The 25,710-nt window shown below is 43.5% G+C and overlaps 1 protein-coding gene across 1 annotated transcript in view; it reads left to right on the top strand.

Annotated features, from left to right (window-relative positions):
• Positions 1–25,710, top strand: part of KLHL6 (kelch like family member 6) — a 57,017-nt gene that overhangs the window by 12,877 nt on the left and 18,430 nt on the right. The window contains exon 2 of the mRNA XM_063114151.1: positions 10,955–11,120. Within this exon, the coding sequence (XP_062970221.1) occupies positions 10,955–11,120 (166 nt within the window). The remainder of the gene's footprint in view (positions 1–10,954; positions 11,121–25,710) is intronic.

Raw genomic sequence — 25,710 nt, 5'->3', positions numbered from 1 at the left:
TATGGAAATCATCGTTCCTCCTGCACTTCTCCAGTGTCCCGCCAATGACTTGCAGGCCTTCAGTTGGGAAACACTGGATCATATCACCTCTCTTAGGGTACAAATACCTTCGGAGAGAGGGGGCACAAAATAACAAGCTTTCAGTACTGTAGTGTTGAGTGGGTTTAGTGAAATTTCAATCAATCTATCTGTTTGTGTATTAATGCAATTAACACGAATTTATTCAGTGCCTACTTTGTGTCAGGCACAGGGTATACAAAAATGAATGAGTTATGATTCCTGCCTGATCTGGAAGTCACAATTTAGTTAGGAGAGAGAGACAAGTAAATCCATGTTTACAATACAGGGTAATAAGTGCTTTACAGGGGCTTGGCACAGGGGCTATGGGAGCTTACAGAGGGTATTCAGTCAGACTGGTGAAAGAGCAGTCAGAGAGAGCTACCTGGAAGTGGTGATATCTGAGCAGTTTTGAAGGATGAGTAGGCATTGGCTAGAAGGCAAAAGTTAAGGAGAGAGGGGAAATGAGCAGAACATTCCAGGCAAAGGGAAACACATCCAGGAAGATACCATGTGAATAAGCTCAGGAACCACAGATGGAAGAGTAGGCTGATGTCACCGATATGTGTGGGCCAATAAGGCTGACAGATGGGCATGGTCACACTGTGAAAGGTTTTGTTGGGCCAGGCTAAGGAGTTAGAAATATATCTCAGGCACAGTGGGAAACCATGGAAGAGAACTTAAGCAGGAGAGTGACGTGATCCAAGATCTGCATTGGAATAGTCCTTTGGGCTGTGGGTGTGGAGGTCCCTATCAGCCTAGGGAGACCCTCAGGTGGTTGCAAGAAATTACAGTGAGAGGAGCTGAAGGTCAGAGCGAAGGTGGAGGTAATGGGGATGGGGAGGCAGTCTTAGGCGATATTCAGAATCCTCTCTGAGGGCCCGCAGGGCAGCCAGAGGTGGGGGGAGAGCAGCACTGCCTTGGGAGGAAGGGGGTGGACAGTGAGTTGGGGAGGACGGGGAGAAAAACTCAACAGACCACACGCTTTTGCTGAGGGCTGACTCCAAGCCTCAAGAAGGGAAAGAGAAAGAGAAGGTAGTGTCACCTCATCAATCCTTCACTCCCTGCCCATGCAATCCCACTGTAGAGCAAAGCCCAGAATCAAAACAAGTAACTCACATTCTCAACTTGCAATTTTCGAACAACTTGAAGGAGATACACAGCACAGCTATTACTAAATCAGTTCCCCTCTCTTATCCACACCTCTGATTGAAACCATGGCTGGCTTTTAGGGTGCTTAACTTTGAATTTTAAAATGTTCTCTGTCTGGAAGGACCAGTTAGAAAGAGGGGCCACTTTCTCTGGGGACTGTTCCAGTCCACACTAGGGCACGAGCCTTGGCAAATGTAGTGGAGCTGGATTTTAGCTCAGCTCAAGCCCTGGCCTGGGCACCTGCATGTAGCCCGGCCTGTGGTAGCTGCTCCTTCACCTCTAGCTTCATAAGTGCCCTGCATCCCTAGCAGCAGAAGCACCAGTCTTCCTCCCTGTTCCCACTGGATTCTGTATCATGGAAGCCTAGGGAACAGGCATGGCAGTCCAGATTCCTCTATGGCAGCCGATGGAGAGAGCAGTCTGGAACACACATGTGATCTTGTCACACAGGGATAATTTTTATGACTGGGGGAGCCTCAGCATTTGAACACTATGGGGCGAGGATTGGGAACAGTCCCAGTTTCCAAGTTTCTAAGTGTTCAGAACCAGGGAGTGCTCAGAAGTCTCTAAGCAGAGGCCGATCCTTGACTACTGTATAATGACATGGTGGTCATAAGGAAGCCAGCATGGGGTCTTGGGGGGTTGGGATGGAAATATTTGGAAAAAGAGGGTGAAGTAGAACCTGCAGGACGGCAGCCGGGTCAGGATGTGGCAGTGCACAGTAAGCACAAATGCTGACCCTGCTCCCGGCCCAGAGAGGCCAGCATCTCTGAACTTTCATTTCTACCAGCCCAGCAATCCCAGTGAGAAGAGAACTTCTCTTGCTCAGTAATTCCAGAGAAAGTTCTGGAATTGACTCTGATGGGACTGGATTCTTCCCATGCCCATCCCTGAAACAATCACTGCAGCTCGGAGTGCGTATGTGATTTGGACCATGCTCACCCTGGTGTAAGAGGTGGGCTGGCTACATCCAAACCTCACAGACTGAAATTGGAGGAGGGGTAGTTCCTAACAGATAATCTGGGTTCTCCCACTAAAAAGGATAGGGATGATGTTGGGCAGGCAAAACAAAACTGTCTATTATATCTTTGTGTCTCAATCATCGCTGAAGCCTGGCCACAAACATTTGCTGTGGTTGATGTTCTGTCCTGCCCGATCTTGCAAGACAGAACAAACCCTTCTTTCTGTCATAAACTTGGACAGGCTGAGTTACATGACATGCTGAGGCATCAGCAGTGGTCCAGCGGGGCTTGGAGGGACTCTGGTTCCATAGGAACACGGCCAGGGTTCTGATCCCCAAAGGGCCATGGGCAGCGTCCTTGAAGAGTGGTGAACCTGGGCAAGGAGCTTGGCAGAAATCATTTCTTCTGAGGCCTGATGATGCTTAGAGTCAGCTCTAGGGTTCTAGCTTCTCTGTCAGTTTGTAGCAAAGATTCAGCCAGTGGCTGGGGATTCAAGGAGCTGACTCCAGGACCCAGAGAAAAAAGCAGAGAGCTGTTAGTCGTGTCTCTGGAGTAGAAAAAGAGATAGATGGCTGTGAACTCCCAAGTGCTTCTCTGAAGGCATCCCTCCATGTGTGTGAGATTTATATGGGCACAGTAGACAAGAACAGAATTGTACACTGTTTATTACTAATAGGTCTTCGGTGCCAAGCCCTGTTTCAGAACTCCTAACTCTAGTGAACTGTGGCACTTGAATATAATAAGCTGCAGGCCCCTTTCTGTACCTTTAAGCTGGAGAAAGACCTAAGTGGACAAGGCCTTCTTTCATCTGAGCCCTCCAGGCTGGGAAGTGGAAGAGGGTACTCCCCCACCTCCCATGTGGGAGGCAGCCCTAGGCCTCATGGCATTCTAGCAGGGCTGGATCTCAGAATCTACAGAGAGACGACTTTCCAGGGATGTGTCTGCCCCAGCGCCATAGCCAGTTGTTTCCTTGACCATGGCCTTCATTCAATCTCCTTCTCAGAGGTGAGCCATGGGGGAACGTGTTGGGAGTGGGGATGACCTCTCTCTAAGGCAGTGATTCTTAAACTTTGGGTTGCAAAGGAATTATGGGTGGAGGTCAAGGGCACCTAATAAAATGCATATCCCTAGCCCCACTGCCAGAGATTTTGATTCAGTAAGTCTAGGGTAGGTGGGGTTCAGGATTCTGTGTTCTTAACAAGCACCCGAAAGATTCTGATGTAGCGACTCAGGGAACACATTTTGAGATCCATCACTTGAGGCTGGGCTATCGGGAGGCCAAGGCTGTAAGCAGGATTTTAGTGTTGGGACAGGGTCTATATGATAGGACTTGGGCCAGCTTGAGGCCAGAGACAGGGCAGAGCTGAATGTTTGTGAGCTTCCCTGGGTTAGGATTGGCTCAGGAAATGGCAGGTGGAAGGTTTTGGTGCCTTGGGCTGGGAGGTGCTGGGGACCACAGAGAGTGATGTCATGCCATGCCAGGTCACACTTGCATTTGCTGACTCCCTACTTTCTTTGAAGTGGAAACTCCTTTGAAGGGCTACATTGGGTTTATATCTGATAATCCTTTCCTAACAATAGTGTTCATTGTGCAGCACATGATGACTAGTTTAAAATTTTTTTAACTAATTGTATATATATAGACACTTGTATTCTTAAGTAGAATTTAACTCATTTTGCAACTAATGATATAGCCATTCCAACGCAGAATATCTCAGTGAAACAGAGCAGTTAGTTCTTGGTATAAATGGGGATGGTGAGGGGATCAGAGGAAGAACAGAGCAGGGGACAGACAGGGGTAGCACCTGGGTAGAAATGAGATGGGGGGTGATAGGGGTGGGTGTTTATTTATAGGGCTGTGATTGTTGTTAGGGGTAAAAGAAGCAGACAGTTCAGAGTTGCAGAGGTCTGGAGAGCTATAAGGAAGGTGGGCTGGTTGAAAAATTCTGAGTTTGTGAAGTTTAGGAACTACAGGTGCATGTAGAACTCATCAAAGTAGTAAGTGGAATGTTCAAGTGTGGGTGTGTCCTCTTCAGGCTCCAGGCCCTGACCTTGGGGTTTGCTAGGACTTCCTTAGTGGGGATGAAGGGCACATGGGGCAGGCCTCTTGGCCTCAGCCTCCAGTGGATGTTTGATAATTCTTAGAGATGCAGGTTCCTGTCAAGAGCAAATGCAAAGAGACCAGGAAGAACAAGTTGGTTCATTCATTCATTCCTTCCTTCCTTTTCTCTGGGCACTGAGTCCCTGCTTGGTGCTGGGCATTGTCTAGCCCCAGGAGATACAGTGACAAGCATGGCAAGGCCCTGCCCTCGCTGGGCTCACATTCTGGTGGGGACAATCGTTAAGCTAGTTAACAAAGAGATATGTAACATAATTTCAGGATGTGACAGGGTTATGAGGAAAAACAGAGGAAGTGAAAATGTTAGGAAATGAAGATTTTAGATTGGGGCAGTGTTGGGGAGAGCCTCTCTGAGGAGGTGACATTCAAGCAGAAACCTGAAGTGAGGGGAAAGCCCAGTGGAGAGAGAAGGAAGTGTGACCCAGGCAGAGTGGAGCCAGGGCCTCACTCCATCCCAGGGGACTCTTGGACCTGCAGTTGTTTTCATAGCTATGTGGGAGACAAGGTCATGGGCCCAGGCTCCATTTTGGGGTCAGCATTGACTCATTGCTGAAGTATTGGGCAACCAGCTGTTTGCTGTGAGACTGTCTGCACTGTAAAATGAGGATCCTAATAGCTACCTCCATTTTACAAGAATCTCATGAGCATCGGTCATTGTCTTTCTATAGAGTATTTTTATTACACAATACCTTGCATGTATGCTAAGGGGCAAATTGTTAGCAACTAACCCAGCTGTGTTCTCAGAGAGCAAAGCATGGGCCAGTACTCTCAGTGCTGATGCTGAGTTGACAGCCCCAAGGATGGCCTTGAACTCCTGCTGTTTTCACGGTTTTAGTTCACTGTTGAGCTCCAGACTGACAGCTCAAAGCACTATGTTCTGGTCTCCATTCTATTGCTGACAACCTGGAGGACCAAATTTTACCCAAGTGTTTCCATGGATCTCCTCAGGGAACTTAGTCTATGAGAAATACGCTGGTTTCTCTTCAGTTTCACCTCATCTGTATTAATCCATTTCTGTTGCTTAAAACACAATACCTGAAACTGGGTAATTCATAAAGAAATAAAATTTATTTCTCACAGTTTTGGAGGCTGGGAAGTCCAAGGTCCAGGGAACCTAACTGGTGAGGGCTTTCTTCTAGCTGGGAACTCTCTACAGGGTCCTGTGGCAACCAGGGTGTCACATAGTGAGAATGGGCTGAGCAAGAGAGCTAACGTTACTTGCTCTCCTTTTAAAGCCATCAGAACCACACTCCTTACTCCGTGAGTGGATCAATCCATTCGCAAAGGCATGGTCCTCACAATCTAATCACCTCCTTAAGGCCCCACCTTTCAAATGCCATAATAGGATTTCCCACTCTCTTAACACTATTACAATGGAGATTGTTTCCAATACATGAACTTTTGGGGGACACTTTCAACCATAGCATCATCTGTGTTAAACATGGTGGCCATGGCCCAGTAGGGTGTATTTAAGTAGCAGAAAATCAGTGAAAAAAATCTCAGAGGAGAGCATAGAAATGCTAGGGCTTTAGGAGCCAAAGCTGGCAAACAGAGCCTCAGAGAGAAGGACACTGTCTTTAGGGCATTTCCTTTCTCTCTCTCTCCCATGATCATTTATTAAGCTAATGTTTTCAGACTGCTTGCTCTGGATGGGTGGTGGGCAGCAATGCAGCACTCTGATATCCAGGTACCTGATGCAGGCCAGGCACATCAAGTCTGCAAGGCTAGCAGGGCATGGTTCACCTCCCTGGGTTTCTCCCATCAGCCTGCCAAGATTCCTCTGGTCTGGTTCAAAATACTTTCCCTTATTGAGTGCTCACCAGGTGCTGGATACATTATCTTACTTATTCTTCCAAATGACTCATTGAGGTACAGGCTGTCCTTATCCCATTTTACAGATGAGGAAACTCAAGTTTGCTCACTTGCACTAAGTTGTATAGTGAATGAGCATCAGAGCCTAGACTGCAGCTCCTCCTCTGCCTTCCAGCAGCCGGTGTGGCAGTTCTTCTGCCCCTGCCCTCCTCTAGGCTCCTGGAAGCCCCTCTGCTTGTGCACATGTGAACTCACACACTCAGAAAGCCAGCTGTGCCTTAGAATTTACCCACTCCTGGGGTGGCCCATAACTGCAGACTGTCAGCGGTGCTGGAGTATCATAGTCCAGCCTTTGCCTCCTGCTGAGGGAAGTCTGAAGTATATGTTCTCTAGAGGTCCCTGCAGGATCAGGCTTAGGTGACTTTCTGCACAACTTTTGTCTAGATTGGCTCCCTCCCCTCCCTGTCCTGCTCTCTCTCACCTGTTTTAACACATCACTAGCACAGGAAGATCTGCTTCTGGGGAATCCATAATCTGGACAGGTTATGGGCTGAGCTGGAGCAGGATATTATCCAGTGACTGTGACTCCCAGAGAGAATTCAGAAGCTGTGTCTAGCAGTGACAGCCCGATTAAAAGTCCAGATGACCCCAGAGAGTTCACTAAAGTGTCACGCAGGAAATACGTCGACTTCATTTAAGAGCCCCTCAGTGTGCAAGGCATTGAATTAGATCACTTACATACATAGCTCATTTACTATTAGAACGTCTCCCCATTAGACTTTTCTATTCTTCAGCTGAATGTTTGAGATTGTACAGATTCAACAAATACACCTTTCACTAATCTTAAAATCACAGTCTAGGTGACACAGCACTTCTAATTTCATGTGGGTGGGTCTCCAAGGATATGCTGCTTCAATTCTGTGAAGCTTCATTTGACCCCATGATCTATGCCTACCCTCTCCTGCTAAGTGTCCTGTTTTCCATATATTCATGTATATGACATTCACGTGTGTAACATTCACTTTACTTCTTGAGATGCTCGTAGATTTGGGTGACCCCGCCACCTGAGTTCAGGACTGATGCTCTAAATATGATAGCCACTAGCCACTAGCCACATGTGGCTATTGAACACTGAAGTTGTGGCCAGTCTGCATGGAGATGTGCTTTAAGTATAAAATGTTACATGAGGGGTTTTGAAAGCTTAGTATAAAAAAAAGAATGTAAGTTCTCTCATTAGTAATTTAAAAATACTACTCACATGTTGAAATGATAGGTAGTATTTTAGGTATCTGTTGAGTTAAATAAAATGTATTATTAAAATGGATTTTTATGTTTCTTTTTACTTTTTAAAAATATGGTGACTAGGAAGTTTAAACTTACATACACAGCTCACATTATTTTCCTATTGGGCAGCGTTGCTCTGGAGACTCCAACAAAGGGAGGCTCAGAGAGAGCTCGTCCAGCCCCTCCCAGGGAGGTCCGCTGAGCTGGGGGAGCCCTGAGCGGTTGTGCGGTTGTGCGAGGCGGGTCCTTATGAAGTCAGGAGGCGGCAAGGCCAGCCCTATGTGATGTCACTTTTAAGGGCACGTGATTGTGGTTCTGAAGACAGCTCTGTGCTGCTGGCCCAGAGGGTTTATGGCTGAAGAAAATGGCTTGTAAATCCATCACCTGCCCAAATGACATCATGGCTCCTTTGGTTCCAGGCTGGGAATTATTCACTTTGCAGGCCCTGGAATTTGCATTTGCTCTTTCTTTCATGCTGTCACATTCCTGTGAGGAGAAAGGTGCCAGTGGAGAGAAAAGAGAAGCGGGGAGAAGAGAAGAGGGGAGCTGAGAGGGGAGGAGGATTATCATTGGTTAGAACAAGGACAGAGGACGAAGGACCGAGAGAGATCAGAGGGGGAAGGTCTATTGGCTAAAATGAAAGGCTCAAGGTTTGAAAGTTTCAAAAGGTCAGCACGTCGAGTGATTCTCTCTCTCTCTCTCTCTCTGGGGGTCTTTTGACTTTTTGTTGTTTGTTCCTGGGAAGCCACAAGCAGTTATCTTTGTTTTGCAGTTTAGGAAAAGGGGGAAAGAAACTGATAAGTGATTTTCAGAGATAAGTAGGAGGTGTAGGAAAGGGACAAGGAGCAGGATTTAGGGGTATAGTCCTCTTGGTGTTGGGGATGGTAGTCCCAGTTTGGGGAATAGCATTTTATCACCAGGGCTCCACCCTGGGACTTTCCCATTTCAATGACTTGGCTGGGAGACAATGGCTCCCTGAGGCTCCTGTTCATGTGTCTGCAGCTAAGAAAGTCCAGAGACAACTGGTTGGAGAAGTTCCCTAGTAGTGTGGCTACTGCTTTAATCAGTACATTTTCTGGGAAAAGGCTCTGGTACTGTCACAAGCCTACCAGCTTTGTTTGGGTATAGTCCCTATGTAACTCCAGTGGTACCCATCACCAGCAAACTAAAGTGAGAACACACATGTTAAAAATGTTCTCTTTGAGTCCTGCCTCTGCTCATTGACCTTCAATGGCTCCCTATTGTCCACTGAATAAAAACCTAACTCCCTAGCCTGCCTCCAGTACCTTCCACAGTTAGGACCCACATTATCTTTCCAGACTGCTTTCTCACCATGCTCTCTCATATCTCCTGGGCTCCAGCTGAATCACACACCTGCTAGTTCCTTTATGTGCCCCACACTCTTGCATCTTTATGCCTCTCCTCAGTGTGTTTATTACCTAGGAACCCCACCCACAATCTCTACATATCAAAATTTTCCTTCTCCACGGGCAGCCATTCCTGGCCTCTGCAGCACTTCGTAGGTCTTTTATGACTCTTGTAGACTGTTATTTGTGCAGATGTATCCCTGCTAGATTGTGAACTACTAGGGGTTGGGTAGATAGAGACTGCTAGTATTAGTCAGCTTGGGCTGCCATAACAAAATATCATAGGTTGGGTGGCTCAAACAACAGGAATTTATTTTCTCAGTTCTGGAAGCTGGAAGTTTTAAATCAGGGTGCCAGCATGGCTGGGTTCTGGTGGGGGCTCTGTTCTTGGCCTGCAGACAGTCACCTTCTTGCTGTGTACTTACATGGCAGAGAGAGAGAGAGAATTCTGGTTTCTCTTCCTCTTCTTATATGGACATCGATTCTATCATATTAGGATCTAAACCTTATAACTTCATTTAACCTTAATTACTTCCTAAAAGCCCTGTCTCCAAATACAGTCACATTGGGAGTTAGAGTTTCAACATATGAATTTGGGTGGCGGGGATACAACTCGGGCCAGAGCACTGCCTAATATTTAAATCCCTTCCAGCCCTAGCCCGGTATCCCTCACAGAGTGGATGCTCTGTAAATGCATCGTGAATTGAGAGAAATTGAATTCTAGAGCCTCCAGGGAGTTGTTTTTCATAAGCTGTGCAGTCCCAGCTTGTGGGATTTCTGGGGTCTCACAGCCACTGGAGGGGCAAGAGAGAGTGAACAGGTTTTTGTGGGAATGGGACTGAAGGAATTGTCTCAGCCATAGCTATGAAGGACCAGCATCATGGGGTACAATGTTGGGAGACTGTTGTGCAACCCCAAGAGAAATTCCATCTTGTTTTTAATGCTAAAAACAAATAATTCTTCTGAGCATTTGGATTTGTTAAAAAAAATATATATCACAAGGATTGTGAATTGTGTAACTGACTGGATTGCCTCTCTTAGGCACTGACCAAACTATCTGTAATGACAGTGCAGCCGTGGTGGTGAGCATTTCTAGCCTCTTTCACAGATTATCTTAGTGTTTCCACTCATGTTTTTCTAACTTCTTTCCCCCCTACTTTTAATTATGCAATCTTGCCATATTTTTGGTACCTTTTAAGTTTCTAGAACTCCAGAAATCTTTTCAGAAGCATGGTAAAGTTTAGATGCATTTTAGAAATAAATAAAAGTGCTTACACATTCCTTGAGAAAGACAACAGTTCAAATGTCAAAATCCAGGAAACATGATAAATTCAGATATGATCCTGGCATGAGGTGAAAAAAAAAATCTCTGTATCTTTACTTATCTATTAGTTGTCGAGCTAATCCTTACAATAAACTTGAAGAATAGCTATTAAAATCCCCATTGCAGTTGAGAAAACTGAAGCTCATGGATATTAAATAACATGTCCAACTTCTGAATTGGTGGAGCTGGTGTTCAAATCCTGGTCCCTCTGAGGCTAAGGCCAATACCCTTCCCATCCTGTTCCTCTGCTTCCAAGATATAGGTGAAATATACAAAAGTTCAGTCCTGGGAGGGGGAAGGGAGCAGGAAAGGCACAGTCCTTAGGTGAGACAGAGTAATGCCCTTGGGGAGTTCTGTCCTGGGATGGGGGGATTCAAGGCTCCCAACTGCAACTGGGAACCCGCGGACAAGGGTCTGGCCTCCGGGAAGAGAGGCAGCTGCTGAAGGTATCTGGGCCCCATGCAGCCAGGCTGGGATGGGCCAGGATCTAGGCCAGAGCTGATGTGAGAACTGAGAACTGAGTCAGAGACCCTGCTTGGGTAATGGGAGGTGAGAAAGAAAGGACAGATGAGGCCTGGGGATCCCATGATGCCTCTAGAAGAATCCCCAGCACATTGTGCCAATAAAAGCCAATAAAATAGACCTGGGACTGGCTTTGGGGACCACAGTTGGGCATGGCAAGCAGGACAGTTCAGTTGAGCAGGTATTGATTGAATGTCTGGTGTGTGGTGGTGCTGGAGAAACAGAGCACAACCAGCCCAGGTCCTGACCTCAGGAACCTCACTGTCCCATGAAGGCAGGCAAGTCTGAAAGGGGATCTCTGCAGGATGGAACCAAGGGTTCTGGTGGGACTCACATTCACACGTCTTTCTTCCAGGGCCATGTTCTGCAATGATTTGAAGGAAAAGTACGAGAAGAGGATCATTATTAAAGGGGTTGATGCCGAGACTATGCACACTCTCCTGGAATACACGTACACCAGCAAGGCGCTGATCACCAAGCAGAACGTCCAGCGCATCCTGGAAGCTGCCAACCTCTTCCAGGTGTGTGAACAAATGGGCTCCTCTCTGAAGCACGTGAAAACAGTGATTCTCCAGAGACCTGCCTGGACTGGCTCCCAGGCCTGTGTGCGCACACACACACATACACACACACACATTTAGCAGGGCCTGTGCTTACTTGAAAGTCAGAAGCTGCTCATTTGGAAATGTTCTGAGAAGTGGTGAGATGGACCACTTAATAAACATTGACTCCTTAATAAGATGAAGCCAGGGGAGCTTGGTGCCTAGAATCTCTGCTCAGTTCCTGACTCCAGGAATAAGCACTACAACTTGCAGAAGCCTGATTGGAGCCAGAGGCTGCAGTCAGCTCTCACATACATAACTTTGAATCCTTAGCACGATCCAGGGAGGGGATGGCTTTACCAATATTATGGATGGGGACAGTAAGGCACTGGAGGGTAACTGACAGGGCCATGATTTGGACCCTGAACTTTCTGAGTCCAGGGGCCACATGCTTGCTAACACCATGCTGTCTCTCAGGCAGCAGTGTCCAGGTTCTGGGGGAAGCAGGCCCTTGTATGGTCAGTGCTTTGTGGTGGCCGTGAAAGAAGAGCTGTAAAAAGTAAGGGGCATTATAGAAGATGAGGTAGGTAACCCTCAGAATCAAGTTTTATTTAAAAATAACACATTGTTTCCACTCAATAATATTTCCTTCGGTTTGATTATAATAATTATATTTAGCCTCATAAAATATTTAGACCCATAGATTGTGTCAGCTGCACCCACAATTATCACAGGGGTCCTATCCCAAGTTACCATCTCTGCCTAGGTCTAAGATTATACCACTGAACTTGATTCCATTGGGTTAAGACAGAGATTGTCTCATTGCCTAGATGTTAAGACTTATATGAGAAACACAGTCCAGAGCCAGACCAGGTCATACTCAGGGACCAAAGACAAGCATCAGATCTTGTCTGTGGCTTGGGACTTTGGGAGGAGGTATCCACTGGGTCATCAGTGGCTTAGCAGTTGAGGGAACAGAAAGCCAAAGTCTGAGAAGGTAGGGAGTGAGGGGTCCAAGGTTTGTGACTGTCGGCAATGCGGTTAGCTTTGCTGAGGCTGGAGTCTGGGCGTGACTTGAGAGGTCTGGCATAGAAGGGAGAGAGGAAAGAGAAAGGAAAATCAGCCTTGAAACAGCTATGATGAATTGTGAGTAATGGTTGCTGCAATTTTAGCCGATTTCATTGGCTCAGTTTCCCCAGGGCATCTTAAAGATCTGGAGAAAGTCACTTCCGGCAGGGCTGGCCATGCCTTCCCTGGTAATGTTTCAAGTCGGTCAACTCCTGCATGCTCACACCCTCACCCTTTCTCCGTCCTCACCTGCTTACACCTCACTGACTGGCAGGACAGCATCCCTGAGCGTGTGGCAGGAGAGGCTCAGCTACTTCATGCCAGCATCCCCGTCTCATCCCCTCCCATCCACTACTCCAGCGATCTAACTTCAGGGAAATCCTTCCCATGTCACAGGGGTCTCTGTCTAGTTCAAGTTTTATGTTTTTTCCTAAACTTTCTCTGAAAGGACGATATCCCCCCTCTTCACTGCCTCTGAAAAGAGCCTCGAGCAGAACTCCTCCATTCACAATTATTCATTTAAGCCATAGCTGCCATCGTTATTTCCATACTGATCTCTCTTACTGGGGCCCAGAGAGGATTGCTGACTTGTCTGAAGATGAACAGGTAACACTGACAATAATAATAGTAATAGTATGTATGGCTTCAAATATAGTGCCTGACACCAAAATAGATGCTCAATGAATACAAATTTTATGGAGTACGTACTACGTGCCTAGAGGGACAAAGTCGTAACTAGCAGCCAGACCTGTTTTCCCACTAGCTGAAAGCAGGTTCTATACGATAGGCTAAGGAGATACATTTTGTTTTCCAAAATGCAGTATTTCAGTATTTTTAATTTCAACAGCATTACAAACTCATTACAGAAAAATTAGAAACCCATACAAGCAAAAAAACATGAAAACTGCCTACAACCCCCTTCTGTCAGAGAGAATATGACAGCTTTCTTGGTGTATGTACTTCCAGGTCCTTTTCTATGCATTGGCCTTGACAGAGGCAGCTGCCAGGGAGGTTGATAGCACAGCTTGGGAACCAGACTGCCTGAATTTAAATCCCAGCTCCATCATTTATCAGTTGTGTGACTTTGGGGAAGTTTCATCATTTCTTTTTGCTCTAGTTTGGTAAAACAAGGATGATAATAGAGCCTATTACATAGAGTTGTAAAATCTGTAAAATGTTTAGAACAGTGCCTGATACATGGTAAATGCTATACACATGTTTGTAATATTATTACCTATTACATACATATTTCAGAAGAATGGTGTCCTATTGGACACACTGTTTTTAATTTGTTTATTTTACCATATTGTAATTATTTTTTTCATGTCAGATGCATTTTTGTAATGATAGTTATAATAGTTGAATGAAATTTAATAATACAATAATTTAGTGAATCAATCATTTAGCGAATCAATTGATTAGTGAATTAAATCAATCAATCAATTATTGTAATAATGCCATAATTTAGCGAATCAATCAAATTTGGGTTGTTTTCACCTACTTGACTATTTGAAACAATGCCATCATAAACATCCTTTTACTTCCATTTCATATGGATGAGACAAATGTCCTATGGAAACAAAATGAATTAAGGACATGAACAGGTAATTTACAAAAGAGAAAGATCAAATGATCAACAAAGATATTTTTAAATGACAAACCTCATTAGTAATCCAAAAAGCAAATTAAGTCAACAATAAAATATCATCATGTGTCATTTTGGCCAAGAGTATATACAATATACTATTCAGTATTTGCAAAGGTAAGGGAAAATAGGAACTTTCATCCATTGCTGGTGGAAGTGTAAATAGGAGCCAATTTGGAAATACATATTAAAAACTTTTAAAATGTACATGCTAAAGAAATAATTATGATATTCAAAGTAGTTCATATAAATAGCTTTGTAGTGGGTCCAAGTCCTAACTCCTAAGACTTGTGAATATGACCTTATTTGGAAATGGGGTTTTTGAAGATACTAAATTAAGAATCTTGGGATATGATCCTATTGGATTTAGGGTGAGCCCTAAGTCCAATGACTGGTGTCATTATTAGAGAAAGGAGAGGGAGATTTGACACAAAGACACAGAATAGGACCAAGTGAAGACAGAAGCAGAAATTGGTATCATATAGCCCATACCAAGGACCACTAAGCTTTGCCAGCAGCCACCAAGAAATCAGGAGAGAGGCATGGAACAGATTCTTCCTCTGAGCCTCCAAAAGGAATTAAGAGAAAATAAATTTCTGATTTTTTAAGCTGCCAAGTTTGTGTTAATTTGTTATGGCAGCCCGAAGAAACTAATACAAGCTTAAAAAATCAATTATAGCTAAAAGTCTTAAAAAACAGCAATCTCTTGTTCTCACTCCCTCCTTTGCCGCTCTTCTGGAACAATTAATTTCACTTGTTTTATTATTTTTTCGTAGTTCAGAATTTAGTGTTTTTTTTTTAATTTCAGGGAAATGCAAGTTTTTTTCATTAGTTTCTTTTCTTTTTCTTTTTTTTGGGGGGGCATAAAACAAGTCTTAATACATTAAAAAAGATTAAGATCATGGAAAATATGTTCTCTGACCACAATAAGAGAAGAAAATTTAGAAAATTCACAGATGTGTGGAAATTAAACAACACTCTCTTAAATAAACAATGGGTAAAAAGAAAAATCACAGGGAAATTAGAAAGTACTTTGAGATAAAAATCAAAGCACAACATATCAAAATTTATAGTATGAAGAGCTTGTGCAGTGCTTAGAGGAAAATTTATACTTGTAAACACCTATATTAAAAATAAGGAAAATCTCAAATCAATAATGTAAACTTTTACCTTAGGAAAATAGAAAAAGAAGAACAAACAAAACCAAAAGCAAATATAAGTAGGAAATAACCAAGATTACAACAGAAATATATGAAATAGGGAATTAAAAAACAACGGAGAAAATCAACAAAACCAAAAGTTGATTCTTTAAAAAGATCAACAAAATTTGCAAACCTTTACCTAGATTGACCAAAAAAAAAAAAAAAAAAGAAAAGAGAGAGAAGACCAAAATTGCTAAAATCAGAAATAAAGCAGGGGCATTATTACATTGTCGTTATGGTTTTTCGTAGTTGTAAGATTTAGTTTCTTTCTCTTTCCTGTTTGCATTTTTTTGTTCTACCAGTGGGTTTTGTTCTTTCTTGTTGGGCTGGTCATGCTCCTGCAGTTTATGTTTGTCTGGAAAATACACTATTTTTCCCTTATTGCTGAAGGATAGCCCTGTTGGGTATAGTATTCTTGACTAGCAGTTTTGGGGTTTTTTAGTATTTTGAATATATCACCCTGTTTTCTTCTGTCCTGTAGAGTTTCTGTTGAGAAGTCTGCTGTTAGTCTGATAGGGTCTCTCTTGTAGGCGGCTTGATGTTTTTCTCTTGCTTCTTTTATGATTCTCTCTTTGTCTTTGAGCTTTACCAGTTTGACTATAATGTGTCTTGGAGAGGATCTTTTTGGGTCGAATCTGTTTGGGGATCTTTGAGTCTCCTGGATAGGAAGGCCCATGTCTCTCCCTATACATAGGAAGTTTTCTGTTATTTCATTGAACAGGCTTCCATGCCTTCTCTTTTCTCTTCCCCTTCTGACACCTATGATTTGAATGGTTGTGTGCTTAAGGTTTTCTGCTAGCTCTCTTAGATTTTCTTCATTTTTAAAAATTATTTTTTCCTTTTTTTTCTTTGCCTGGGTTATTTCAAAAAGACTATCTTCAAGAAATAAAGCAGAAATAAAGCAGGGGCATTATTACATTGTCATTACGGGGGGGGTTTTGGTGGTAAGTTTTAGTTTCTTTCTCTTCTGTTTGTTCTAGCCTGCTTCTTAAGCTTTTGGTTGTGTTTTTTATTTTGTTGAGTGAATCTTTCAGTTCCATGAGCTCTGCTACATTCTTTTTTAAGGTATTAATCTCTTTGTAAATTTCCTCCTTCATGTCCTGGATTTTTTTTCTCATTTCATTATGTAGTCAAACTGAGTCTTCTCATATCTCAGTGAGTTTTCTTAAGCTTTTTGCTCAAAATCCTTTTTAGTCATTTCAAGGCTTTCCTGCTCTATAGGGTCTGGTATTTGAGAATTACTCTATTCTTTTGGTGGTGTCATATTTTCTAGGGTTTTCATATTTCTAATATCCCTACATTTGTGTCTGATCATCTGATAGACCAATTGCTTCTTCTGTTACTCTGGAGTGGGTTTTGAGGAGAGAGACTTCCTCTTCTTTTCTTGGTCTCCACTAGTGACTCTCCTTGTGTCAATGCAGTTGAGTGTCTGCGGGCCACCTGCATGGTGGCCGTGGCTACTGCTGTGGTATTGAGCTGCTTTTTCAGCAGCCATGGCTGTAGTGGTGGCTGTTGTGGGCTACCCATGTGGAAGTGGTGTTTTCGGTGTGCTCCTTGCCTGCTTCCAGGCGAGGGATGCTCCCCTTGGCTTCTGCCTAGGACTCCAGGCATGTTCTGTTTCTTGCTTGCTTCTGGGCAGAGGGGGCTGTCCTCAGCTCCTGCCTGAGGCATGCTCTTTTTCTTGCCTGCTTCTGGATGGAGGGGACTGCCCTCAGGTCTTGTCTAGGACCCCAGGTGTCTAATTTCACTTGTTTTAAATGTTCTTTTACTTACTTCCATATTTCTAAATGGTTTGTGTACATTGTCATCTCTTGATGCAGCAGTTTTGGATAACTTCTTTTCCCTCTGTCCTTCTGCTCTACTTGGAACTGGTAGATCTCAAGGCCTGCTGCTCAGCTGTTACCCTGGGTCTTCCTTTTGCTGTCATCCTTGTAGTTCTTTTTACCTCTTTTCTATGTGAATTTTCTATTCCTGCATCCTATGTGCAACAAACTGAATATCTGTATTCCCATAAAATTCATGTGTTAGAATCCTAACTCCCAATGTGATGGTATTTGGAGGTAGGGGCTTTGGGAAGTGCTTAGGTCATGAGCCTGGAGGCCTCATGAATTGGATTAGTGCCCTCATAAAAGAGAGTCCAAAGACCTCTCTTGCCCTCTTTCCACCATATGAGGATACAACAAAAAGTCAATAATCTGTAACCTGGAAGATGGTCCTTACGAGAACCTGACCATGCTGGCACCTTGATCTTGGACTTCCAGCCTCCAGAACTGTGAGGAATGAATTTCTGTTGTTTATAAACCACCCAGTTTATTGTACTTGATTATAGCAGCTTGAACTATACATGTCATCTTTCTTGTACACTCCTTCATTTGAATAGATCACAGCTTTTAAGAGCTCATTATCAAAGTGTAAAATCATATAGAAGATGAATTTTTGGAGACTTAAATGTCTAAAAATGTTTTTGTTCAACTTTCATACTTGATTGATAGTTTGGGAATAAAATTGAAGGTTGAAAATAATTTTTTTTGCTATTTTGAAGGCATTGCTCCATATTATTACCTATTAAATATTTTATAAGAATGGGCTTCTATCAGACACATGGTTTTTAATCTGTTTATTTTACCTGTATTGTGTTATAATCATTTTTTTTTCATGTCATAGATGCATTTCTGCAATAGCACTTATACTAGCTGCAGGTCTTTTTTCACTCATTGTGTTGGACAGAATAGGTTCTTTCAACTTGGAGACTCAGGTCTTTCAATTCTGGGAAGTTTTCTTGCATTATTTCTTTGATGCTTTTTTTTCCAAATCTTTTTTTCTAATTTTCTCCTTTGGATCTATTATCAGTTAGTGTTGGACCTCCTGGATTTATTATTTTTTCTTACCTTCTCTTTTCTATTGACTATCTCTAGCCTTTTTGTTTTACTTTCTAAGTAATTTCCTCAGCTTTATCTTTCAACTCTTCCTCGAATTTTTCATTTTTGCCACCATATCCTTAGTTTCCAAGCATCCATGTTATTTATTTTAGTAGGTTCTTATTCTTGTTTGAGGCTACTATATTTGAAGTTTTTGTCTGCTCTCTCTCTTTGAGCTTCTTCATGTTGCTTGTTTGCTTAGGTCTCCCACCTTCATCTTACCAGTTTCCTAGGGCTGCCATAACAAATTATCACAAACTGGGAGGCTTAAAATAATAAAAATTTATTCTCTTGGAGCTCTAGAGGCCAGAAGTTCAAAATCAAGGTGTCAGCAGGGATGTACTCCCTCTGGAGACTCTAGGGAAGGGTGTTTTCTTTGCCTCTTCCAACTTCTGGTGGCTGTTGGCATTCCTTCACTTGTGGCCACTCCACTCCAACCTCTGTATCCATGACATGGCCTCTTGTCATCTGTATGTCTGCTCCATGTGTCTATGTGTCTAACTTCTTATACCAACTCCCTGCTCTCAGCCCCACCTTCCCTTGCCCTTCTGATTCCTTGAGACTTTAATATTCCCGCATTTTGGGGTTCTGAGGGATAAACTTGTTCCTCTTTAGGCACTTGGTCGACTTTCCTCCTCTCAGCAAAGTCACTTATCAGTCTTCGTATCCTGTGGTTTGGGGTTACTGATGTCTCCTGGTTTCACTGAGGATGGCGTTTGTGTTTCTGCTTTTTGTTCTCCTTTCAGTTTTGGGTGACTTTTCAAGAGAACTATAAAAACTCTTAAGATACTAAAGACTGTGATCTTTTGTAATGCATGTTGCAAATATTTTTCATTGGTCATTTGACTCAATTTTTAATCAGAGCTTTTTTTAACGTACAAAAGTTTAAAAGTAGTATTTAGTCAGTTCCATTGATCATTTCCTTGATGTTTTATGCCTTTGGTGTGCATTTTTAGAAAGGTCTTCCCCATTGCTTGATCACATTCTTGTTCACTTAAAATTTCATTTAGTCTCATTATGTTCAGAGCTTTATTATTTAAATCTTTAATATACCTGGAATTATTTTGGCATGAAGTATTTCCTCCTCCCCCTCCTTCTCCTGCTCCTCCTCCTCTTGTGTTTCCTCCTCCTTCTTCTTGTTTCATTTTTTCCCAAATAATGAGCTTCCATAGGGAGGCTGGTTTTACTGAGAGGTGGGGAGGACAGACATAGGACAAAGATGGGCAAACTCTATTTATTGCTGTTTCTTCTATTCTGGTAATTCCTCCACTCAGTATTTTTCAAATCTCTTTCACTTTCAAGGCAAACATGAGTTAGTTTCTCTCTGAGACTATTTTACTCTGTTTTCCCATGAGTGTCAATTCTTACAAGCTATGGGCTTCTGAACATCGGTTAAACCTATGATTTCGCCTCTGGACTACCTGATGTGAAGTCTCAGACACAGAAAACTGGGACTATTTTCATGCTTAAAGGCACCACAAAGGACACAAGTTTATAGGTGGATGAAATTATTTTGAGGCTTTAAAAAATTATTTATTCTTTTGAATGGGTAAAATGTACCCTTGTTGCAAATTTAGAAGTACAGAAGGGAAGGCAATGACGTTTTTCCGTCTTCACTGTTAGCACGTCTTGCCATTCTTTACATTCTGTGCATACAGCAGTCTGTGTGTGCAAATATCATTCCACTCATGCCTTCATTTTTAAGATGCAAATGATGGCATCCTATACACCCTATTTTGTATCTTACTTTTTTTGCTTCATAATATATTTTGGAGATTATTTCAGGGCAGTGTGTGTAGAGCTGTCTTGTTCTTTTCAAAGGCTGCACGATGTTGTTGTGGTCTTTCTAGATGTCAGACACATGTGTAATGGCCTCTGCCAAGGCAGAGTGGTACAGTGGAAACAACATGGGCAAGCAGACCTGCGTTTAAACCCAATTCAGCCATTTATTTACTGTGTGGCTGTGGATAATTTACTTACATTTTCTAAGACTCGGCTTTCTCATTTGTAAAATTAGGGAAATTTAGATCCCTAAAATTCTAATGTTTAGGGAAATTTATTACGAGGATTAAATGAGATGATGTTTGCAAAGTACCTAGTACATAGTAGATGCTGAATGGAAGTTTCTTTCCATCATTTTTGTGTTAATTTTTATCTCACTTCAGGTAGTTTGTGCCTTGGATAAAACAGGATGCTATTGAGCTATGAGAACATTTCCCTAAACCATCCCTAAACCTTTGTTTTTCCTCTGGATTAGGATTATAAGAGGCCATGTTTAAAATTTTTTTTTTAAATCATGTATGTAAAATGCATGATTAGAACAATGAAGTGGATAGGTGCTTTATTTAAATTAACTCAGAGTTATAGGTGGAAAAAGTATGCCAGAGTTGACATTTTATCCTATCATTTTGGAGCATCCACAAAAACCCATATCATCTTTGTGGGAATGAAATCAACATGAATCACATTACCTCAGTGTTCCCCATGCCGCCCAATAATAAAGGTTTCTTGAACTTCACTCCACTGATGTGACCCAGCCGCTCTCTCGATTTCTGCTTCTTATTAGGTCTTCTCTTGGTCTCTTACCTGTTAGTGTCATCCTTAGTCTCTTCTCTCCACTGATTGCTTCTCTCCCAGAATTTCCCAGTCAGTCCAGAAAAAGACAGTTCAACGACCAAGCCAATCAGCACTATTGCTGGTTGCGAAGAGCTTTTCATACCAGGCAACTTCACGAGTTGCTGGCCAGTTTACAGACTGGTTGCCCTTGGGTCAAGGTCTCATCTGACCGGTCAGCTATGGCTTGGAATGGGACAGTTTCTTTTAGGAGGAGACTTTGGTGTGGCAGGTACTGATTGACTTGCCCACTTAGAGGAATTTTGGGATAACCTGGCCATAATTTATTGACCAATTATGAGAAGAAACAATTTTTCTCCAAGTAGTTTTTGGAAAGGTAAAAGGAAGAGAGGCATCTAGGAAGAAAGGCCCAAGGGACCTGTTCTCATGTGAAGTGGGGTCTTTGAGATGAATGTCACCCAGCACAGGATCCAGAGCAGCAAAGGATCCTCCCTTGTCTTAACTGGACCTTCAGGCTTTTGAGTTCTACATAAGCAAGCAAGCTGAAAACTATAGACCTGGGATAATAACTGCAAGAACTTGCCAAGATTTCTCAAACTTGGAGAACTGCCACGTTTGTTTGGACAACTTTGCCATGTTTGTTATTTTCATTTTTATTATAGAAAGAAACTTATGAAAAAATGGGGGCTTGGGAGCTTATTTTCAGGGCAGCAGGAAGACGTGAGGTCAGGGAGATCACATACTCACCCCACATTTGGTTTGGGGATGGAAGGATGTCTAATATACAGAACAGTTGGTTAGAAGCAGCAGCTTAGAAGAAAAAAACCAGACTACCATCAACATAAAGAAAGAAAGGGGGATGCTGGAGTGGGAGCCTGGTCATCTGGCCTCGGCCAGATAAAAAGAGCCCTTGTAGTGCCTCCATGATACCTTCTGGGGAAGGGAGGTAACTTTTGTTTGGTGGCAGTTTGAGGAGACTGGTGAAGGTCTGATGCTGCTTATTTTCCTATTACTTCTTTTGCTGATGACAGGGTAAATGTTCATAAGATCTATGTGGATGAGACAGCCATGTGGTCAGTGGCCAACTTGATGGCTCGGGTTGGCTTCTTGGCTTACCCAACCCTGCAACATAATAGATGCTTTATAAATATTGGTTGAATAAATGAATGTATGAATGAGTGCATGAACAACTGTATTGCTCTTGCTCATTCCTAGCTGAATATGCTGAATACAAGGGTTTCCTTGGAAACTGCTCAAGTCTTCAACAAAAACTGCTTGGCCTCCTTCAAGGAGACAATAAGAAGCCCTATCCTGGCTCTCAGCAATGCTGTGGACTAGTAGAGGATGTAGTATTCCTAGGCTAATTGCTTCATTTTAAAGCACCTACTAAGTGCCAGACACCTAGTAAAATGCAGGCCTCATTACCATAATATGCAGAGGAACTTCTGTTGTCATTGAGAGGACACAGATCATATCTACTCAACACTAGAGTGGCCAGTCCATCTAGGCAAGAAAACCAGCTCAAGTATTTCTTTACTACCATCTAGATCAAGTCAGCCTGTTGACTGTCTGATGCACCTCCTCCCATGCACGACTTCAGTCACCAGTGGTGCTGTGCAACTACTGTGAGTGTTAAGAAATCAAGGTCTACATGACAGCAACTGTTGCCCTTTTCAGAGCATTCACTATGTGGCAACTATTTTGCCTGTACTATGTCATGTAAAATGAGGTAGGTATCTTTACCCCAAATTTATAGATGGGGAACATGAGATTTGCAAGGTGAATGTTCAAGTCTTCACAGCTAGTGAGAGGAGAGCCTGGCTTTGGCTCCTGCCTGCCTTTGCACAGCCTGTGTGTTCCCCACTGCACACATGGTGACCATCCCTCAGAGCAAGCCCTGAACTAAGCCATGATCCTGAAGGCAACTGGGGCCTCCAGGGAGGACATCCTCAGGGAGGACTGCCCAGCGGAATGTTCTGGAAACCAGTGGTGCTCTGTGAGAGTGTGTGAGGGGTGAGACCGGCACAGCTGCCACCCCTCTGGCCCAACATTCTCTGGGGAACATTGGACACTCGGGGCAACCAGGTGTCCCCACAGTGAGCCTGCTGATGCCCACACGGCATCTCTTTCATTTGTGCATTTTTCAGTGCTTGAGCTCAATTGTTTATTCTTTTTTATTCTTAGAAATAACTTTCATTTAGTAAAATGCACACATCTTAAAGGTCCAGCTCGATGATTTTTCACGTGTATACAACCATGTAACACCCCCCCCGCCCCCAGATCAAGGTTTAGAACATTCTGGGAATCCCAGAACTCACCCCTGCTCACTCTCTAAGTAGCACCTCCCCAGGGTAACTATTTCTCAGCACTTGGCTTCTGCTACGATTCCTGCTTCTGTGACACACACACACACACACACACACACACACACACACACACTCCCCCCTCCCGAGCATCAGCCATGTCCCAGGTACAATCATTCCATTTAATCTTAACAATAGTTTTCCTCCTTGGCCTTTACCTTGTCCCTGGGCTGAGTCACTAAGCCCCAGATGTGCCACTTGCCCATGAATGTGGCCCACATGTATCCCCTATTGTGTGCTGCAAGGCTGCTGGGACCACCACTGTTTTCTCTGGAAACTTGGGGGCTGTTTGTTGACTGAATCTTGACCCATACCGCACCCTTGCTCCTTTCCCAGACTCCCCTTCTGAGGTCAGTCCACTTCGACAGGTGCCTCCAGCCCCCTGCACTGGCCACACCTTAGTGAGCAGGTCTTTTGCAGGTCTTAGCTCCTTCCTTTTCTGCCCACTCCAATATGGCTTCCAAGAACCAGCAGACCTCTCAGCCAAGTCTAGAACAAGACTGAAAGCAGGGAGCGTAGGAGCAGGGATGTCCACCCTGGGGGCTGGGAGGTGTATGCTCCTGGGACTGGAGCTGGTGCATTCCTCGGGGGGAGGGGAAGAGAGGTAAGGAGGGAAGATTAGGGTCAGTGGTAATTTATCATTTCTGAGTATGAAGACCCCTTTTAAACACCAATACAGACCTCACACGAAAAGAGCTTTACTTGTAGTATCTATTGTCTGGGAAGATAAGTGGTGGCAAAAAATTTACAATGAATTCAGAAACACTTTGAAATAAAATTTAATTTAATCAATTTCATTAACTTACTCACCCTTCACACACACTTATTTGTTGGAGCTAAAGGTAATACCAATGTCTTTATAGACCCTTTGCAATAACCGCAAGGCCACTTTGGCACTGTGCTTAATAGAATTACTGATTTGGACTAAAATAGGACCAGATAAAATAGGACTAAAATTTGGACTAAAATGGGTTATTCTGGAGTGGATTTGAAGGAAGCTCGAGGGAGATGTGCAATCACATGGTGAAGTCCCCTTGCACCCCAGATTCTGGAGAACATGAAGGGGAGACAGAATGGGGCCGTGGAGATGGGGAACTGGCTCTCTCTCTGAGGCAGATGCTTCTCATGGGAACTGCAGCCATGTCTCAAGTGGTTTTCTTGGTTGTATTTTTAGTCTCCCTGTTTGAGAGTCAGGTGCCTGGCTTGTAACCTTTTGTTCACATGTCCCCCCAAACGGGAAGTTGGCTGTCTTTTGCCATTATCTGTCATCTCTCAGCTTTAGCAAAGAAGTGCATGTGGCATTGGGACAAGCTGGAACAGAAAATTTACCCTAAAGTCTTCAATAATTTTGGATGTAAAGAAGCAAAATAATATTTAGAAGAAAACAATTTCTTGTTCTTAAGATTGCCCTGCACGTCAGCAGTTTCCCAGCCACTGGATGTGATCATATGATGCTGCCTCATGCCCCACCCCCCACACTTGAAAAGTGTTTATTGAAGCATATGTTGGGGGAACTTAGGCAACTTGGAGACCTCTACCCACCCTTGTCCTCGTAAGGCCTCTTCAGATTCTTCCGGCATTTGGTTAGCTCAACAGTACAAGTTGCAAACGCCACACACTCACCTCTCTTTGAATTCTCTATTTCCTCCTCTATACAAATGGTAATACTAATACCTCCCTTTTTTTTTTCACTTGCTAAATACAATTTATTTGTTCAAAAATACAGTTTATTTGTTAAATGAAATAATGGGTGGGAAAGTGTCTAGCACAGATTTTGTTACATACCAGCTGTCTGATAAATATTTCCTTCCTCTGTCTCTTCTTTCCTCCTTTCTCTTCTTTGGCCAGACTTTGTGCTAGATGCTGCTGGAAATAAAAACACAAGTATGACCTAGAACCTGCCCTTGAGATGCTTGTCTCAACTGACCATAGCATCAGGCAGAAATGTCACGGGCGGTGCACGAAAGGGGCAAGTGAGTCTCCCAGTGGAGCACAGAGGAGGGAGGAATTGATTCCGCGTCGGGGATCTGGGGAAGCCTTCAAGGAGGAAATGGCTTTGGAGAAAGAACTTCATGGATAGGTGGAATTTCTCTACTTCTTTTTCATTCCCTTCTTTTCCATTTCCCTCCTTTCTTCTTAAACAGTTATTGACTCAGAACTGAAAAATGTCCAGAGGTGGGGCAGGTTTCAAGCACAGTCTGGTCAGGACTCTGGCTCTGTTTCTCTTTGGTCCTGTCAATGTGGCTTTCCCTCCTGTGTTGGTTTTGTCCTCAGCTGGATGGATTCCAGGCAGTAACTCACGGTGTCTCCTGCAAACTCAGTTCTCAGAAAAATGCCACATGGACAAACCAATGTTTGCAAACAATTGTAGGGGTTCACAGACTCCCTGAAACCCATCTACCGGTCCAGATTTAATGAAGAAAAGAGCCCTGCGTGGATAAAGTGATGGCCATGGTGTTCACTTCCTCCTCCTTCTTGAGATAAACTTAAAAGGGAACTTCTCAGTAGAAAACGGGAAGGGCAATCCTGAGGCCTTTCTTAAAAAGTTGGGCTCTGGAGTCAAACTCCTCTGTGTGAGGATTTCCACAGAGAGTGATGAGGGAGAGGGGCAGTCCAGGCCGAGGAAGTGACACGAGCGTAGAAAGGCCCTGCATCAGGGAAGCCCGCGGGTGTGTGGAGGTGAGGCCGTGGGTCCAACTGTGGCTGGGGTTCTATCAGGGACAGTCCTGCTGATGGCTGAGAGCCAGACTGTGGACAGCTTGAGGGGCAGGAGTAGGACTGTCTTTGGTTTCAGACAGT

This window comes from Cynocephalus volans, chromosome 1 (assembly GCF_027409185.1).
Source record: "Cynocephalus volans isolate mCynVol1 chromosome 1, mCynVol1.pri, whole genome shotgun sequence".
Taxonomy (NCBI): domain Eukaryota; kingdom Metazoa; phylum Chordata; class Mammalia; order Dermoptera; family Cynocephalidae; genus Cynocephalus; species Cynocephalus volans.
The sequence above is the reverse complement of the archived record's forward strand: the minus strand, read 5'-3'. Positions and strand labels throughout refer to the sequence as shown.